At 49.1% G+C, this 19754-nt stretch overlaps 2 protein-coding genes across 2 annotated transcripts in view; both read right to left on the reverse strand.

Moving 5' to 3' along the window:
- Nucleotides 1-4259: 4259 nt before the first annotated feature.
- On the reverse strand, nucleotides 4260-5239 carry LOC147984946 (uncharacterized). Its single transcript, XM_087539823.1, has 2 exons — nucleotides 4925-5239; nucleotides 4260-4845 (listed from the first exon to the last, which is right to left on the reverse strand). Exons 1-2 carry the CDS (start codon nucleotides 5205-5207, stop codon nucleotides 4703-4705), a joined length of 426 nt encoding a protein of 141 aa, XP_087395949.1. The 5' UTR covers nucleotides 5208-5239; the 3' UTR covers nucleotides 4260-4702.
- Nucleotides 5240-10169: 4930 nt separating this feature from the next.
- The window catches only part of LOC125537246 (Zn-dependent exopeptidases superfamily protein), a 34486-nt gene continuing 24901 nt past the window's right edge, over nucleotides 10170-19754 (reverse strand). Inside the window, exons 14-21 of the mRNA XM_048700547.2 lie at nucleotides 19630-19748; nucleotides 13556-13680; nucleotides 13067-13288; nucleotides 11777-11937; nucleotides 11301-11458; nucleotides 11113-11195; nucleotides 10939-11024; nucleotides 10170-10629 (exon numbers count right to left, since the gene is read on the reverse strand). Coding sequence (XP_048556504.1) covers nucleotides 10486-10629; nucleotides 10939-11024; nucleotides 11113-11195; nucleotides 11301-11458; nucleotides 11777-11937; nucleotides 13067-13288; nucleotides 13556-13680; nucleotides 19630-19748 — 1098 coding nt within the window. The 3' untranslated portion in view covers nucleotides 10170-10485. The remainder of the gene's footprint in view (nucleotides 10630-10938; nucleotides 11025-11112; nucleotides 11196-11300; nucleotides 11459-11776; nucleotides 11938-13066; nucleotides 13289-13555; nucleotides 13681-19629; nucleotides 19749-19754) is intronic.

Genomic DNA, 19754 nt, shown 5'->3' on the forward strand with positions numbered 1-19754 from the left:
CTTGCTGCCCCAGTCAGCAAAGAGCCTTTATTGTTATATATTGCAGCCACTGGACAGGTTGTCAGCATAGTGCTCACAGTCGAGCGAGAGGAAGAAGGAAAAGCCTACAAAGTTCAATGCCAAGTGTATTACATTTCTGAAGTCTTGACTCCGTCCAAGCAAAGGTATCCGCATTACCAGAAGCTTGTCTACGGAATTTATCTTAGCACAAAGAAAGTTGCACATTACTTCGCAGACCACTTGGTTTCAGTCATTAGTGACGCTCCATTGTCAGAAATTTTGAACAATCGAGATGCAACCGGTCAAGTGGCTAAGTGGGCGATAGAACTTCTCCCTCTGGATATCAAGTGTGAAGCAAAAAAGGCAATTAAGTCCCAGGCAATTGCAGATTTCCTGGCCGAGTGGATTGAGCAACAGTAGCCGACTCTAGTTCACCCGGAACACTGGACCATGTTCTTTGACGGATCTAAGATGTTGAATGGTTCTAGTGCTGGAGTGGTTTTGATGTCCCCAAGAGGCGACAAACTCAGTTACGTCCTCTAGATTCACTTTGATTCCTCCAACAATGAAGCTGAGTATGAAGCACTTCTGTATGGGTTGCGTATGGCCATCTCACTCGGCGTCCGTCGCCTGATGGTTTATGGTGACTCAGATTTGGTGGTTAATCAGGTGATGAAGGAGTGAGATATCAAGAGCCCTTCCATGAATGGATATTGCAATGCAGTAAGGAAATTAGAGAAGAAGTTTGAAGGGTTGGAGCTCCACCACATACCCGGCCTCAAGAATCAAGCAGCTGATGGTCTGGTGAAAATAGGTTCTACTCGGAAGCCTATTCCTAGTAATGTGTTCTTGGAGCATCTCCACACCCCGTCAGTGCAAGAAGATCCCTTTACAGAGGAGCCCCCACAACCAATAAGTGCTACCAATCCGACTGAGGTCGAAGTGCTAGTAGTAGTCGACTTAATCATGGAGATTGTGGTAATCACCCCCGACTGGACAATGTCGTATATTGTGTATTTGCTCAGGCAAGAGCTTCCAGAAGATGAAGTTGAGGCACGTCAGATCGTTCGCAGGTTGAAAGCCTTCACAGTTATAGGTGGACAGCTTTTCAGAGAAAGTGTTACTGGTGTAGCTCAGCGATGTATCTCTCTAGAAGAGGGTCGACTGATCTTGAATGAGATTCACTCGGGGACCTGTGGTCACCATGCGTCCTCTCGGACCATCATGGCCAAAGCATATCGAGCAGGATTCTACTGGCCACGGGCAAATGAAATGGCGAAAGATATCGTCAACAAATGTGAAGGTTGCCAGTTTTACTCGAACATGTCCCACAAACTTGCATCAGCTTTGAAGACTATTCCACTCGTCTAGCCATTTGTTGTGTGGGGAATGGACATGGTTGGACCCTTAAGAAGCGGCAGAAGTGGTTTCAGTCACTTTATCGTAGCAGTCGACAAGTTCACTAAGTGGATTGAAGCAAAACCTATCAAGAACTTAGACTCAAGCACATCCATTAGCTTTATCAAAGAATTGGTGTTCCAATACGGAGTTCCGCACAGCATCATTACGGACAATGGCTCAAACTTTGATTCTGATGAGTTCAGAGCATTCTGTGCTTCCCAAGGCACTCAGGTCGACTACGCATCCGTTGCACACCCGCAGTCGAATGGACAAGCTGAAAGAGCAAATGGTTTGATCCTCCCAGGGTTGAAACCCCGATTGATGTGTGACCTCAAGCATGCAGCTGGGGCTTGGGTGACCGATTTACCGTCTGTTCTTTGGGGATTGAGGACAACTCCCAACCGGTCGACCGATCGAACCCCTTTTTTCATGGTGTATGGGGTTGAAGCCGTGCTTCCGAGCGACTTGCTGCACAATACACCTCGAGTGGAACTTTTCTTAGAGGCTGATACAGAGCAAGAACGTCAAGATGATGTTGATCTTTTGGAGGAAGAGCAAGAGATGGCTTTGATCCGGTCGACCATTTATTAGCAAGACCTTTGTCGATTCCATGCCTAAAACGTCAAAGGTCGAGCATTTCAGGAAGGAGACCTTGTGCTCCGAGTGCATTAGCAGTGGCCTCATAAGCTCGCCCCTTCTTGGGAAGGACCCATCATCATCACCAAGGTGCTCCACAACGGGGCGTATCACCTTTACAACATAGCCAAGAAGCAAGATGAGCCACGCTCTTGGAACACGGATCTGCTTGCCGCTTTTATACCTAAAGACTCGATCGTCGAGATGTAATAAGAATACTTTCAGATTATTTATCAGAGACATGATTTCCGTAGTACCCTAATGATTGTTTTTGCATAAACGTTTGTCCAAATCCCCCAGTGGGTGGCTTAGCCGTGAACCTGATTCGCCTAAGTTTCAAAACATACTCTGAGTGAAGAGCAACCCTCTCACTTGGGGGCTTAGCTGCGAACCAGATTCACCGAAGTTTCAAAAATACTCCAAGTGAAGAGCAACCCTCTCACTCAGGGGCTTAGCTACGAACTAGATTCACCTAAGTTTCAAAATATACTCTGAGTGAAGAGCAACCCTCTCACTCAAGGGCTTAGCTGCGAACCAAATTCGCCTAAGTTTCAAAATATACTCCGAGTGAAGAGCAAACCTCTCACTCGGGGGCTTAGCTGGGAACCAGATTCGCCTAAGTTTAAAAAAAATACTCCGAGTGAAGAGCAACCCTCTCACTCGGGGGCTTAGCTGTGACCCCGTACTCGCCTAAGTTTCAAAAATACTCTGAGTGAAGAGCAATCCTCTCACTCAGAGGCTTAGCTGCGACCCCGTACTCGCCTAAATTTCAAAGCATACTCCGAGTGAAGAGCAACCCTCTCACTCGGGGGTTTAGCTGCAAACCAGATTCGCCTAAGTTTTAAAACATACTCTGAGTGAAGAGCAACACTCTCACTCAGGGGCTTAGCTGCGAACCAGGTTCGCCTAAGTTTCAAAACATACTCCGAGTGAAGAGCAACCCTCTCACTCATGGGCTTAACCGCGAACCAGATTCGCCTAAGTTTCAAAACATACTCCGAGTAAAGAGGAATCCCCTCACTCGGGGGCTTAACTGCGAACCAGATTCACCTAAGTTTCAAAAATACTCCGAGTGAAGAGCAACCCTCTCACTCAGGGGCTTAGCTGCGAACCAGATTCGCCTAAGTTTCAAAAATACTCCGAGTGAAGAGCAACCCTCTCACTCGGGGGGGGGGGCTTAGCTACGAATCATATTCGCCTAAGTTTCAAAACATACTTTGAGTGAAGAGTAACCCTCTCACTCGGGGGCTTAGCTGCGAACCAGATTCGCCTAAGTTTCAAAAAATACTCTGAGTGAAGAGCAACCCTCTCACTCGGGGGCTTAGCTGCGAACCAGATTCGCCTAAGTTTCAAAACATACTCCGAGGTAAGAGCAACCCTATCACTCGGGGGCTTAGCGGCGAACCAGGTTCGCCTAAGTTTCAAAACATACTCCGAGTGAAGAGCAACCCTCTCACTCGGGGGCTTAGCCGCGAACTAGATTCGCCTAAGTTTCAAAACATACTCCGAGTGAAGAGCAACCCTCTCACTCGGGGGCTTAGCTGCGAACGAGATTCACCTATATTTCAAAACATACTCCGAGTGAAGAGAAACCCTCTCACCCGGGGGCTTAGCTGTGAACCAGATTCGCCTAAGTTTCAAAACATACTCCGAGTGAAGAGCAACCCTCTCACTCGGGGGATTAGCTACGACCCCGTACTCGCCTAAGTTTCAAAAATACTCCGAGTTAAGAGTGATACTCTCACTCGGAGACTTAGTTGCAACCCCGTACTCGGCTAAGTTTCAAAAATACTCCGAGTGAAGAGCAAACCTCTCACTCGAGGACTTAGCTACGACCCCGTACTCACCTAAGTTTCAAAAATACTCCGAGTGAAGAGCAATCCTCTCACTCGGAAGCTTAGCTGCGACCCCGTACTCGCCTAAGTTTCAAAAATACTCTGAGTGAAGAGCAAACCTCTCACTCGGGGACTTAGCTGTGACCCCGTACTCGCCTAGTTTTCAAAAATACTCAGAGTGAAGAGCAATCCCCCCACTCTGGAGGAGAAATCCGCAAGTACGACGAGGTGCACTCTGAGCTGCGCCACAAGTACAACGTCCACTCCACCCTATACTCGGGGACTTAGCCGTGAGCCAACTTCGCCTAAGTTAAAGAATCCAAGCATATTGGAGGCAAGAAAATTGCATTCAGATAAAACAACCAAGTTCGGATAAATCCAGCAAAGTTCAGAACCACAAGCAAAAGTACTCGGGCGTCAAGCCCGAAAGAGTTTAATGGTTACATGATCACTCGGCATTCCGAGGCAAATGTATTCAAATCATCAAGTTTTTCACTCGGCATGAGGAGGGCTAGCCGGCTCAACGAAGGTGTCCAAGTCAATACCATCGGCGATCCGAGTGGCTGCATCGATAAAAGTCTCCATAAAGTCTTCAAACTGGAGCTTCTTTGTGGGAGCCACCTGGAGTGCCTTCAGCTTTTCCTCCCTAGCCTCCTTGCAGTGGACTCGAACGAGTGATAATGCCACATCGGCTCCACAACGAGCAACTGACTTCTTCCAAGCTTGCACTCGACCAGGGATGTCATTGAGGCGAGTCATCAAAGACTCGAGGTCAATCTTAAGATTGTCCTCTGGCCGTAGCTCTTTGTCCACCCGAGTCAATGCGACCTTCAGTCGAGCAATGTAGTGACGCTGGCAAGGCGAAATTCCATTCGCAGCATGTTCATTGCAGCTTCATCTCCGACAGGAGAATTGATGGGGTCTAATTCCATCTCGATCCACCCGGTTTCCTCCTCAAAATTCTGGCAGAACTCTGCACGCGAAGAAAAGTAATGAATTGCCAGCAACATGGTGAAGAAGTTTTCTGAACCTAGTCAGATGAGGAAAAGTACCTTCGAGCATGAGGAACATCTTCTTGGCAAGACCTCCCAGATAAGCCTCTAGTTCATCCCTCTTCCGAGTGAGAACATCCACTTTGTCGGCCAGGACCACCTTCTCCTCCTTCAGCTGTGCAGCTTCTTTCTTCGCCTCGTCAACAACAGTTTTCAGCTTGGCATTCTCCTCTTCCAACTTATCGACTGAAGCTAGCTTCCTGTCATCCAGTTCAGTCTTCTCGCGCGTCGTCTTCTGCACCCCCGCAAGATCAAGGTCCTTCTGCTCCAAAGCTTGCTTCATTTTGTCTAAAGAAATAACATTCCTCAGTCGGGCTTGGAGTTGACGGTTTTCACTACGCACATATTCGAGTGGGATCACTCACTTGTCTCAAAAGAGGATGGGAAAGGAAAAATAATAAGGCATGCAATCGACAAGTCGTTACCTCCCATGATTGCCACTTCATCTTGAGCCTTCTTCAAGTTCTCCTTGGCCAGATCCAAGTCAAGCTTGAGTTGGATTTTCCTGTTCCAAGGCAGCATACTGAGTCCCAAGCTCGCAAGATTTCTGTAATCAACAACAAGATAAATCAATCGACAGAAACAAAGATCAGTTACTTCCGAATGAAAAAGTGCAAGATCAAATTGCTATGGAAAAAGAGTTCTAAGACTGCCGTCGAATCAAACATTCAACAACAGTCTCAGGGACTACACCCAGTGGGTGCACTTAGCGTGCCCACACTGGTTTGATTTCCCACTTGGCATGGTCTGCCCAGCTTGAGTGGAAGAAGCAAAAAAAGAAGAAGAAGAAGGATCATTTGTTCTCATACCACCGTTGACTGCCCGTAGTAGACAGCGGTCTCGGGGACTACACCCAGTGGGTGCACTCAGCATGCCCCCACTGGACCAAGATCTCACTCGACACGACCCATCTACAATCGAGTGGAAGAGCTACATAGCTACGAAAAAACACCCAGTGGGTGTACAGATGCAAGGCACGGACCCATGATAGATGCACATTAAAGGTTCCAAAACGGACATATTACGAATAATAAAGTAGCGGTTTTCAGGTAGCATATCCTAATAGAGCAAGGATCAAGTTGGAAAATCTAATCAGAAATCAACTTACAATCCCACTTACTCAGACATTGGCTTGGAGGGCAGAGCTGGCGTCGTAGGCGCCCTTGCTGGTGTCATACACCACCTTCAATCGTTCCATCATCAGACCCACCTGGATCATGGCTTCCTTGGCAGCTCCTACTTGGTCCTCCGGGACGTGGTGCATAACAAACGGAGTGGATGATGGAGCAGATGACGTGGCCGGTGGGGTTGGAGCTTGAAGTTGCTCAATCGAACCAGAAGTATGAGCAGTCGACACCGAGGGTTGGTCAGTCGACAGAGGATCGGCAAAAGAGACAATGCTCGTACTGGATCATCAAGTTGTTGAACTACATGCTCAGATGTCGGGCGAGGTGCTTTGTTGGCAGGTACCCTCCTACTCAAAGCTCTACCCCTTCTCCCTGTACTCCATTGAGGTACATCCTCATCGTCATCATCTGGAAGCTGGATAACATTTGTCGGCACTGCAAAACGCTCAACAGTAAGATCTCAGTCGCCCAACAGAAACAGTTGATAGAGTAAAAGCATGACTGTGGAATCATACCTGCCCGAGAAGTGGGTGCGTCTGCGGTCTCCGCATCACCCCGCTCCTCGTCAATGTCCATAGATGTTGCAGAAGTAGCAGCACTGAAAGTTCCCAATTTCACTCGGTCAACCAAGTAAAGAAGTTCACAGTGGTAACAAAAAGACACGGAAAAGAAACACTTACGTTGAAGCAACGGGCACGGGCACCTTGATCCTGGGCAGGGCCTTCCGAGGCTTCGGTGGAACAACTTTGGCCTGCTTCGCTGCCTTCTCTGTTGGCTCTGGGGTTGAAGTTCGAGTGCGCTTCGGAATCTTCGCGCTCGGCGAAACTGCTTTGCCACGTCCTCCCGCAGGGTCTTGCGACTGTTTGGAGCGTCCTTCAGAGCAGGGCGGCGAATCGACTTCATCGCTGCTACCAGAGTCCTCACTGTCATCCTCACTGTCATTTGCATACTCATAATCAGCGCTCTCACCATCACTCTCTACTCCTTCTTGGAGTTGCTCCCCGTTCGGCATTGAGTACATTTTGGTGAAAACCTACAAGACACAAGTTACAAGTATCAGTCGGATTCAAGAACAATTGCGTACTGAAAAAACACTCGGTAAATCAAGCCTGACCTCGTCTGGAGCATTGTTGGCGTCAAATGGCAAGATTCTTCTGGCTCCATGAGGGTTGTCTTTGTTGCCAGTGATGCTTCATAGCCATTGAGCCACTGTCTCCTCGACGACCTCCTCTGGGTGGACCCGAGCGGTGTCATCGATGCCCGAGTACATCCACATTGGGTGGTCACGAGCTTGGAGAGGTTGAATGCGTCGACTGAGAAACACCTCCAGCAGTTCCATGCCAGTCACACCCCCCTGGACTAATGCAACGATTGCGTCGACTAACATGGACACCTCACCCTTCTCTGCCGCGGTTACTTCCAGTGAAGAAGGTCGGCGGAGTCTATCTAGAGTGAAAGGGGGAAGGTCGGTCGACTGACCGCGAGTTAGGATGTATTTGTAGTAAAACCAAGTCGACTGCCTTCCTCTAACTGACTCGGGAAAGGTCATGGGGGGGAAGTACTCCTACCTCTCGTTTGGATCCCTAATCCCCCACACATTTGGATAACGTGCATCTTTTTGTCATCTGGGCTGGCTTTCTTCACCGACTGAGATCGACAAGTGAAAATGTGTTTGAACAGGCCCTAGTGTAGCTGACACCCAAGGAAGTTCTCGCACATTGAAACAAATGCGGCAAGGTACGAGATTGTGTTGGGAGGAAAGTGGTGGATCTGAGCACTGAAGAAGTTCAAAAAAACCGAAAGAATGGATGTGGGGGCAGGGAGAAACCTCGGTTGACGTGGGTGGTGAGGAGGACACGCTCACCCTCGCGCGGCTGGGGCTCAGATTTCCCCTCTGGCAACCTCCGGGATCCATGAGCAATCAAGCCATCGTTGGCGAGATTTTCTAAGTCTTCCTTCACGATGGTAGAGCGGATCCAGTCCCCCTGGATCCAACCAGGGGGCAGACCGGACCGCGACGATGACCCCCGAGCCGTCTTTTTTCCCTTCATCATCGCCTTCTTCGCACGCTCCAAAGCCGTGGTCTTCTCCTTCACCATGGCGGCGGAGCTCAAGAGGAACGGGCGAAGGCGTGGGGGCAGGAAGAGGCGAGGCGGAGAAGTGGCGAGAAAGGGGAACGAATGGAGTGCACAGTACCTCGCATCGGCAACGCCGCTTTTTATGGGCCCGCTTCCGAGTGGCTGATCTATGGGCCCGAGCAATCCTATCGCATCTCTTAACAGGCGTGGGCTCGATACGTGGTGAAAAAGGCGGCGCGAAGATCGAGGAGCCCCTATCTACTCGCTCCGCTTACTGCGCCACTCCCCGTCCCACGCGCTTCTCCAAAATTTCGAACCCCGTGAGATCCGGAGACCGCAGAGCAGTCGACCGCATCAAAGATATCATGTTCCAATTTACTCAAAGATTAGCAGCATAATTCCCTCGGTGATCTCAGAAGCCAGAATCGATCAAGGCGACTGATGCAGGGTTAAAGTATCAGTATGCTTTCAAGACCTTGATGAAACGCCTTTGAAGCATTGAATCAGGTCGGAACCAACTTCACCCTTCTTCACTCGGACCTCAATCCATTCGGGGGCAAATGACGATGACATGTACCTAGGGTAGGGTCTTAGGCCTGGCCTAGACACCCTACCCAAGGACACTGCCCTAAAGTTAGGGACATACGGAGTTCAACAGAAGATACTGACTGAAATCACCATGAAGTGTAATCCACTCGACGCAAGATTCCACTCGATATCCCAATTCCACTCTGCCATATTAACATCACTCGACCATATAAAGAATCACTCGGAGTACAGAAGGCCTAAGGTCACCCCAGGATGGCAACAGTCAGGCATTCACTCCGTCGCCATAAACATCATTAATAGCAGGTGTTACCAGTAACGTCCCAGTCTTAACTCACATTGAACCATGTGTAACCGAGGGCTGCGAGGGGCCTGGCGCACTCTATATAAGCCACCCCCTCCTCTGGCACAAGGGTTCACACCACCTATAACTTTCACACATATTCAGTCGACAAGCCTTCCAAGGCACCGAGACGTAGGGCTTTTACCTCCTCCGAGAGGGGCCTAAACTTGTAAACTTGTGTGTCGTCGTAGCTAAGACCTTGCCTCCTCTTACGCACCTTGTACTCTTACTGCCAGACTGATTCCCATGACAGGGGGCGCGTCCATTCATGAGGGGCGGGGGAAGAGGAGGTTTGGTGCGGGGGGAAGGGGCGATGATGCTTCTGCTTCTACCAAAAGATCGATAGCGAATGCTGATCTACTCCCTCCGTCCATGAATAAGTGTACATGTAGCTTTTGTCTTAAGTCAAAGTTTTAAAACTTTGACCACCTTTCTAGGAAAAAGTAAAAGCATTTATGACACCAAATTAGTATCACTAGATTCGTTTTGAAATGTACTTTGATAATCTATCAATTTGATGTCATATATGTTACTATTATTTTCTATAAAGTTGGTCAAAATTTTAAAACTGAGACTTAAAACAAAAGCTAGATGTACACACTTATTCACGGACGGAGGGAGTAGATAAGATGGATGTTACCGAGGATAGTAAAAGAAGCCCGATCAATCAGGGGGAGAAAAAGAAGATAATGAAGACCTTGTGTCTAGTGCAAAGAAAATTCTGGACCTTACTAATGCCGTTGTGAGTGCAGCAGCCATAAATGCAACGAACGCACTTTCGGGTAAGGAGATTGTACCGCTGGGTGGGAAGGGTGTTCCACCACTTCCACCAGTTTATGTATCTCCATGGAAAACTAAACCAAGCCCCCGCAATTTCTGTGTGATACAAACGCAAATTAACAAGTGGGTTGAAGGTTTAACAAGGAGTTTGGATTTTCATGGATGTTTTGCAATGAACAACGAAGGAAGAAGTGGGGACCATATTTGGTTTCATTCTAAACTTAGTTCACGGACAATTCTAGTTTTCTAGCACATACTCCCTCTATTTCAATTTATAAAGCACACATGCAATCCGAGATGTAACTTTGAACATAATATTTGAGTCATGACTTACCATGACAACTTCTGAATATGAATTTAATGATGTAATGTAACACATATAACCCACATTTCATTGATCAAATTGATGGTCAAAGTTGACTCTAAAAATTGTTTCCACCTTATAAAATGAATGGAGTACATGTTACACGGTGAATATTTGGGGCCGCTATACCAGTTTATTTTTGTTTCAGGTTTTTCCTTTTTGAAACCGCTATATATTAAATTATTGTTATGACGATATTACAAATAAGGTGACATCAAGACCAGCACCACCTACTGGGGAGAAGAATACACCCTGCCCCCGAAACATAGCATACCTATTTAATTCCCCCCTCCTAAATACACAGATTAACAATTATATAGAGTTTACAAATAGTAAGTTGAGAAAAATGTGGTGAAGACTGTCATATCTGCCCAACTTGGAAAGAGGCTCTTCAGTTCTTTCGTGCTATCAACAAGAAACTGGTCTAGTACAGCCACATCGATTCTCAGTGGTTCGGAAGAGTTTGCCTGCAATTATTTCAGAAAGCTGCTTATTATTTCAAGTAAATGAACTTTAAGCTATACGTGTCAGTATAATTTACTTCAGTCACAAACGAAACAATACTCCGTTTGTTTTGCTATATGTCATGTTTATTCGTAATTGCTGTTTCACGATAATTGTGCCCATCAATTAGATAAAGCAAAAGGGTTGTTAATTAGGAGTACTACTACAGGTCAGTTGGACAGGTTAAATAAACTGGACAGTTTGGTTGACAGGTAAAGTGAAGTGGAGGAAGCACCTACTACTATGGGTGATGACGAAGCCTATATCATTACCTCTAACCAGAAAGACCAATTCTCATTACTTTGTCCAGTAAGTCGACAGATATATGATGGTGGTCCACGGCTTACAGTTTGAGGAGCTGATGAAGGTAACCACAATAAAGTATTAGCCTCTTGATAGCTAAAAGAAGAAAAAGTAAATGAATAGCAGGGAGTAAATATAAGCACCTGGAAGTGTGTTGTCAGCAAAAGACCAATTCGATAATGGACCAGTAATATTGAGCGAAGTGGTCCAAACCTCTGATAATGAACTGACACATATAACATATTAAAAAATGGAAAAAAATGTGACATCATGGTTTAAAGATTGCTTTCTTTAGTTTTTATGTTTGGCACCATGGTAGTTAAATTTTTACCCAAGTGAGAGCTGTAGATGCATCCGTCGGTTCCAATTGTTACTTGATGTCTTCTGAACAACTAGCTGGGGGAAATGCTGGTGGTGCTTTCTAATCTCTTCAGTCTGTGCAGGAAACTTCAAACTTCCAGAGAACAAGAAAGGGACAGGATATAATGCCTGCAAAATAAGACAAACTCAAGCAAATACTAAGAACAAAGGATAGCAAAATCTTTCATTTATGCATGTATTCTAGAAAATATATTCAACCTCCTACACTACTTATTGGTCATCCTATTTGTGATGAATGATCATCCTGTCCTGTTTATCACAAATTTTCTACATTAACTAGGGGTCCCTCATGCAGGCCCAGATAATGCTCCACCACAAAAGGCAAAGCATATTTACTAACCTAACAATAGATTGCTGCAATAGAAGGTACTTGCAAGGATTTGCCTGGATGTCACATTATCAATGTTTTCGAGAAAATTTACTTACCACCCACGTGCTTCTATCAGATCGATATTTTTCTTTTAAGGATAACTCTGAGTTATCTTTTAGCCATTTTGCTGCCTCAGGTGCGTTGTTGAAAACAAACTCCAACGAATTAGCATCAACCACAGAGAAACCATAGTTTGACTCCACAATGTTACTAGCATCTGAAAATGTCATCAAACATGCAGCATAAAGGAATACTATCATAGTTCCTAAGTTCAACATCTGGTCGACAGACCACAGATATCCATAAGCTAAGGTAATTCTTCAGTTCTTCTTGCATCCATATTAAAGCATAAGAGTGCAGACGTAGAATACCAGGAGACTCTTGTTATGATAAAATAAAGCATAAAAACATGTAGCCCACAAGCTGACAGAAGGGTTTTTGTAGCAGATATCTTATATGCAGAAAATTATTGTCCCAGCAAAATATTCATGGGCGTTTGAAAAGTCAGTTGAGTTTTCAATCACTAGAACTTTTTGAAAGAAAAACTTGATGTCAGTTCTTGATTGAGACACGCCATGTTTTCAGTTTTTGATTTAGTTCAAGAAGACCAAATGATAATCAAAATCAAAACATTGCTTAGTAGCAACCAAATACAGATATGCCTTCTGAAAGGAAATAAACCTTCCTTCTTACAGTGACTCAACTAGTATTATACAGTCTTCCTTAGCTTTAGGGTTTGTAGTCTCCCCTTATTCTGTCGCAAATCTCCCTTTCCACTGTATATACTCTGTGCTTGCAGATCCATCACCCTCGAGCCGCTACGATCGTGGACTGGATCTGGGAGATATGGGAGCTGGGAAAGGGAGGTGGAGAGAGGGAGGTGGGAGGCATGATGGCCACCTGCAGGCGCGTTGCAGGGAGTGGCAGTGATGGCTCAGGGAGTTGCGGCAGCAGGCTGATGGAGGGTGAGAGCCGGCAACAGGTGGTGGGAGCAGCAATGGCGGAGTGGGCGAGCGAGCTGGGGTTTGTGGAGACAGGACTGAGGGAAGAATGGACCGCAGGGGCCTAGAACCGGCGGGTAGGGCCGTAGCCAAGTTTTTTAGGGTCCCAGGGAGGCTTCCGAGGGCCAATGCGGCGGGGGGGGGGGGGGGGGGGGGATCTGCCGTCTATCCGTGGTGACAGTCAAAGCATCATGCGGTTAGAACAAATTACATGAACGTGAATCCCTCGGTACATTTTCCTTCATTTTACTGTCCGGGCCACTCACACAGTTTTCAGTTCAAAAAACTATACAACCATTGATGATTATTTTTCTGATGATTCCAGTAGCCCACAAAGAAACAAACCTGTGACAAAGGTGTGTTGAAGCACAACTCGTTTTGGTGCTTCGGTGCTGTAAGGAAATACTTGGGATGAAACAGCCATAGCAACCACTGTAATTTGCAAAAAGCCATGCAGAATGGATGCTTTGGCCAACCAACAGCTAACAATAGGTGCTAATGGACCAAAACACCAACCCACTACCAATCCAACCATGGCTCCAACAATAATATCAGGAACAAAATGTCCTGCAAAAGACCATATCATGATTAAGTAGTCCCTAATATCAATAGATGACAATTGCTAGAGTTAACGACCAGGCATCATAGCAAAGATAACAGCATTTTCAAGCTTATGATATCAGATTAAATTTCCCTTGTGTATCAAACAAAATCAATTGGCATGCGGCTGATCAATGGAATTATGGTTTTCAACTATTCCCAACAAACTTCGTGAATGGCAACAACCTGGAGAAATTCTAAAGTGAAATCAGATAGAACCATAAAATTACTAACCATATGGTTTTGGAAGAGATCCCATCATTCCCATCTTTTCAATCAAAAACTGGATAAGGAACCCTCCATAGTAAAGACAATACAGGAGACACGGGATCATTGGTATCACATATCCAAACAATGACCTGCACATTATTTGTCAATATCACAAGCATAAACAGATCCTAAAAGCATATAAAACAATAACATCATGGAGATCAACATTTCAGTAAGCAAATATATGGTTCGCAAAAACTACTTTTGTGTAAACATCACGTATAGTTTTTTTTTTCTCGAGAAAACGCAAAAGACTTTTGCATTTCATTGTATTGGAAAGAAGGGGTTTGGTACAATCCTCCTAGGAGGCAGATTTACAAGGTGAGTACAGGCACACTAGTGGACATCCCAGGTCTGTGGCAAGATGGCCCGGAGCCCTAAGGCTCCAGCTCTGGCCCAGAGTGCGGCCTCTTAATCCTAGCAGTCAGGGAGGTAACCGATGGTGGTGCGCCGTCAAACATGCATCCATTGCGATGCTTCCAAATCATCCAAGGGACGAGCAAGGCAGCGGAGGCCAATCCCTTGTGCATAGGTTTAGGGGTGTCATGTCTTGCAGAGCGCCACCAGTCGTGGAGAGTGGCATCATCATTGGGCAGCGGGCAGGAGAGGCGCAGCCATGAGAGGATCTCGTGCCACACTTCGCGGTTGAAAGGGCACTCCAGGAGAAGATGATGAATCGTCTCCGGAGCCTGATCGCAAAGTGGGCAACGCTGTGGGTGCGGCAGGTTGCGTCGCGCTAGGCGATTGGCCGTCCAGCACCGGTCGAGGTTGGCAAGCCAGTGGAAGAAGCGCACCCGAGGCGGTGCCCAGCACTTCCAGGTAAGCTTCCAAGCCTGGCATCTGGTGGAGCCATGAAAAGTGGCAAGGTATGCGGACTTGGCGGAGTACTCGCCGTTCGCGGTCCACTTCCAGCGAATGCAGTCTGGTGCGTCGCTGAGGAAAGTTTCAGCGAGCATGTGCCAGAGGCGTAGGTATTCTCCAATCTCCGGGATGCCAATCATGCCGTGGATGTCCGTGGCCCATTGGTTCGCATGAAGGCCGTCCGCTACAGTTCTGGACTTGCGACGCCGTTTGGGGATGAGAGCATAAAGGAGAGGCGCGATCTCGCGGATCGCACGCCTGTTTATCCATCTGTCCTCCCAGGAACAGGGTGTGTTGGCCATTGCCAATAGTCATGGTAGTGGAGGCGAAGAAGAGCGCGCGCTCCTCGGGCGCGAATTGCAAGTCAAGGCCGCTCCAGGCCCTGCTATCATTGACTTGGCTGAGCCATTGCCACCGCATGCGAAGGGCGAGGCCGGTGCGCTCGAGGTCGTGAACGCCAAGGCCACCGAACTGGATAGGCCGACAGACGCGCCGCCAGTTGACGTGGCAATTGCCACCATTGGCCTCGGCGCGGCCAGCCCAAAGGAATCCTCTTTCAATCTTCTCCAAGAGTTTGATGGTCTTCTTTGGCGGCGCAAGCACAAGGAGCTGATGTATGGGGATCGCGCTCAAGACAGCCTTGACGAAGGCAAGGCGACCGGCTTTGTTCATGAGCCAAGCCTTCCAGAAGGGTAGCTTCCCAGCGACCTTGTCGACGACGGGTTGGAGCTGGGCAGCAATGGGGCAACGCAGCATGGGCGGGATGCCCAAGTAAGTGAGCGGGAATTCGACGATGGGGCATCCCAGGTGCGCGACAACATGAGCAGCGTCCACGGTGTCGCAGCGGACGAGGGCCGTAGCGCTCTTCTAGAAGTTCACGTGCAGGCCGGAGGCGCGCCCAAAGAGCTGCAAGATCTCCTTCACCGCCGCAATATCATCCGGCAAGGGGTGGCACTGGCACAGGAGAATTACGTCGTTGGCGTAGAGGGATATGGTAGGAATGGTGCGGCGCGGGTGGAGCTGCTGCATGACCCGGAGCTCGACCATTAGGCAGAGGTCGACGAATGGGCGCGCATCGACGTGGCTAGGCCTCGATCAAGCTGCCCGAGATCACCGTGGTGATAGGCGTTGGGGATGGGTCGGCGGGTAGCACGCGGCCAACAAGCGCGGCAATGGCCGTCAACACGGCATGAGAGAGGGGCACAGCAAAGACCCCATCGTATGCCTTCATGGCCTCGGCGGAGATCACCTGATCGGTGCCGATGATGCCAAGGGTGCGCAGTATCTGGACCTGCGCACAGCGCTCAGCGGTGGGCGGCACGCCGGGCTTGGCCTTCGCAACGGTGGCAGATCGTCCGCGGCGCGAGAAGTTCAGGGGCTGCCAGCGTCGTTTGCGCGCAGGGTTGGGGAGGGCAGAGCAAGTCTGCTTTGTTGCCGCGGCTTTGTTGCCGCGGCGAGGAAGTCTCCAAGGGTCCAGGAGCTGACAGGGGCCGGCTGTCTGGTTCGTTGCAGAGTGATTGGCGGCGTGGCAAAACGCCCTGCGCTACGCATGTGAGGCGCATGAGACACAAGGGTGGATTGCGGCGTCGACGGGCTTGGGGAAGCGGGCCTACTGGCATGGGCATCAGGAGGCGTGGGCCTTTGCAATATGCGTCTGGGTTCCTGGGCCGCGGGGGAGGGGCAGCCCAAGTCAGCGTCCCCGATGGCGGCGGCAGGAGGGGGCGAAGGCATGATGAATGGAACCACACGACCCGCGTCCCGCATAGCCGAGGAGGGAACGCGTATCCGGGTGCAGCCGCTCAACCCAACAGCCAGTCCCAAGGATGTGCTCGGCCGTGGACAGGTGCCATGCCTGAGCTGGGATGCCGCGAAGCTCCAGCTGCACAGAGAATGCAAAGCTCCCAGTAGTGGCGCGGGCGAGCTTGCACCAAGGGCGGAGCAGCAGGGTAAAGTGGGCGGCGTTGATGAGGTGGTCGCCGGCCATCCGGTCCATGGTCAGCCGCGAGGAGAAGATGATGAGAAAGTCCTCCGGGCATGCTTGTGTACAGTGAAGTCGCTAGGCTGCAGGTCGAACATGGCATGCAAGGTTGCCTCCACGTCGGCCGAGGAGACAGAGGGCCTGGTGCCGGTGATGGTGGCCACCATGCCGCGCGCAAGCACCTCCATCTCGATGGTGACACGCACCGGCGTAGAGGCGGGCGGCGGGGGCGGCGGTGGGGTGTTGCGCGGCGGAGCGGCGTGGCGGGGGAGTTGGGGGGGGGGGGTTGCACGGCGAGATGTCTGGCCCACGACGGTGAGCCGCCGGAGGCTGCGCACGGTGGTCACCGGGCAACAGCGTCTCGCAGCAGCTGGACTCGTGGCCGGAGATGAGGCAGCGACGGCAGCGCACGGGGTTGGTGCAGGCCCGCACCCGGTGTCCGGCCTCCAGGCACCTGAAGCACAGGCCGGCGACTTCCTCGGGCGACGGGCTGCGACGGCGGCGATGGGAGGGAGGGGTGGCCGCGCGTCGCGCGCGCGAGCGACGGTTCCTCCGCCGCGGCTGCTGGAATCTATCGGCGTCGAGCACGGGGCCTCCATTGATGCGATGGACCTCCAAGCGTGGTCCCAGGCGAGCGGCGGCCAGAACGCGGGCGGCCGGCGCAGTCGAGCGGAACAGCAACAGGGCCGGGCGCGGCGCGGCCGGCGAGGGGGGAGCGCGGGGCCGGCGGGGTGCTGACGACCTCGCGGTAGGAGCGCGAGTCAGAGGACTCGCCCGCAGAACCGCTCTAGCGGATGCGACCGTCGGGGCTAGAGTCGCCGGAACGGGCATCGGCGGAGGCCATGGCCAGGGAGGAAGGGAAGGGTAGGAGGGAAGGCTACCGGCGAGGATTCGACGGCGGCGAGGCTGGTGGGGGGCTAGGCTAGGCTAGGGAGCGGGTAGGGGAGCATGAGCGGAGCGCCATCTCTCACATTCAATAACCATGTCTTCATGACTCGGTTCACATCACGTATAGTAACAATGGTAAAAAAAAAGTTAGCATCCCCATGTAGATTACTAGATGAATATGAGGTGGCTGCATTTTGACATAGAATAAACATCAAATGAAGAGATGACGAGTGGTGATTGTCGCCATTCATTATATCTAAGATCTGAGTTTACAATTGTCATTAGTGTTGAGTGCTCGTCCACTAGTTGCTGTTCTTTGCTGATCCTTTTCGGCATCTAATGTGAACGGCTTTCTGCGCAGCCCCTTCTGCATACACGATGACTTTTGCATATTTGTCTCGTGTGTGCTTCCTACCTTCTAGCTCTCTAAATATTCTGCTGTGTCCACCAAATCCGTTGCTCTTCCGTGTTTCTCATGCCATGCGAGTCCACCAAACTTTTGTGTCAGCCTTCTTTTTCTGGTCCTGGTCCTTTCTATACAACTTTCGTGGCCTACATGGTCCTTGTTGTTTTCTACAGGAATTTAGTGGCTTCTTTCTATGCCCATTCTCTTGCCGCCAAGCTTCTTATGCCGCCGGTTTTCTTAGGTTATGATTTTGTGTGCAATGTTTCATTCCTTGATGTGTCATCTTCTTTTGACACCCATCTTCTCTTGATACTTGCCTTGTATCTTCTACTGATGTGGTGTCTTCCTCTAATGCGCTATCTTCTTAGTTATCCCCTTTGGCTTGACTCAAACAGATTTTGAAGACTCTTCATGCTACGACAACACTCTCAGCACACGGATTTTGGATTATCATTTTCGGGAAAATCTAAATAGTAGACGTACGCACAAACATTCTCCCGTGCAACGGCGCAGAGATATGTGTGCCTTCAATCGTGCAGCTAGAGACAGCATACCGCGGGCACACGTCGTGTGATTGGGGCCACCCTATTGACGAGGGGGTTTATCTTTCCCTCAGTTGGGTAATTTGTCCCTTCAGGTGAGCGCCCGACTTGCCCAGCCGCACTAAGCTTTCTCTTCTGTTGCAGCGGTTGGTTTTTGCAGGTGGTGCTTGGTTTCCCAAGGTAGCCAAATTCGTAATCGCCGACGAGCTGACGAGGAGGGGGTGGAGGGGAACCTGGGGTTCTCAAGCGAGCACCTGCTGGTTGTGCTCACATCACCCTGCCTCAAAGCGTGGACCGCTGCGATATTTGGCAACGGATTGGCACAAAAATGTCATGCTCGGCAAACATATCGGCAAGCTTGATTCAACTAATCTGGCAACTATGGATAACTAACTAATATGGCAACTAATAGCAACCAATCTAGCCACTTCATACAATTAATCTGGCAACTGATAATAATTAATCTGACAACTTCATACAACTAATCTGGGAACAGGGCGGGAGCTGGGACGGAAAGATTGGGAACTAATCTGACAACTAATATGACAACTTGATAACAAATAATGTGGCAATTAGATAACACTAATCTGGGAACTATGTTTTGCTCCAGCAGAGCCTTTTCATTTTTTTTTAATTTTCTCTGCTGCCGTCAGAATCTGCATTTGCCTGAATGTGCTCGACCAGAGCTTCTTTTTCTCGTCCTTTGTGTGTTTTGTCTCATGTCCCCAGTGTTTCTCGCCTGTCTTTGAAGAAGATGCAGAGGATCGGAGGGTGACAGCGATAGGGGAGAGATGGGTAATCGTAAGGGAGTGTATAGAGGAGAGATTTTAGGCAAGTGCACGCGTGGGCTAGGATCAGCAACAGGCGGCCCAATGAACTGCTGGAGGTAGAAATAGATGTTCGGTCGCGAGCGCATAGCTAGAGGCAACCGCACTGGAAGAGTCATGTGCAGCACTGCTGTGTAGTTCAGACCATCATTTTTTTTCTAGTGTTACACTTCTTCAAATGCAATGCTATTGCATACACTTTGCATTTGAGCGGAGGTATTAAGGAGTATTAGTATTGGTCTAGAAGTCCTTATTAGGCTATGTCTTTTTCCTTGTACGCATGTGGGCACGAGCGAGGCTTGATATTAGCGAGTGTTTCCAGCTATCAATACCGAGGCCACCCAAACAGCTGAATCTCCGACCCTGAATACCAACATCCAAAAGCAGTATAACTGGCCTTCTGATATTTCTAGGGACGGATTGCCACAAACAAAAAGTTGTGTTTATTATTAAAGTGAAGAAGCAAAATTGTTAATGCCATTATTGCAATAAACACAATAATTCAACAAGATAAAATAGTATAAGAGTACGGTTACTTAGGTGATTGTTGGCCCAACTGCTTCCTGCTGATGCCAGAGATAAATCGCCCAAGAAGAAGGGACATGGAAATAAAAAATGTTAGAAAACCTCCACTTAGCCCAGCTAGCATGTAAGCCTGCAC

This window comes from Triticum urartu, chromosome 2A, assembly GCF_056163025.1.
Source record: "Triticum urartu cultivar PI428250 chromosome 2A, HENAU_Tu73, whole genome shotgun sequence".
NCBI lineage: Eukaryota > Viridiplantae > Streptophyta > Magnoliopsida > Poales > Poaceae > Triticum > Triticum urartu.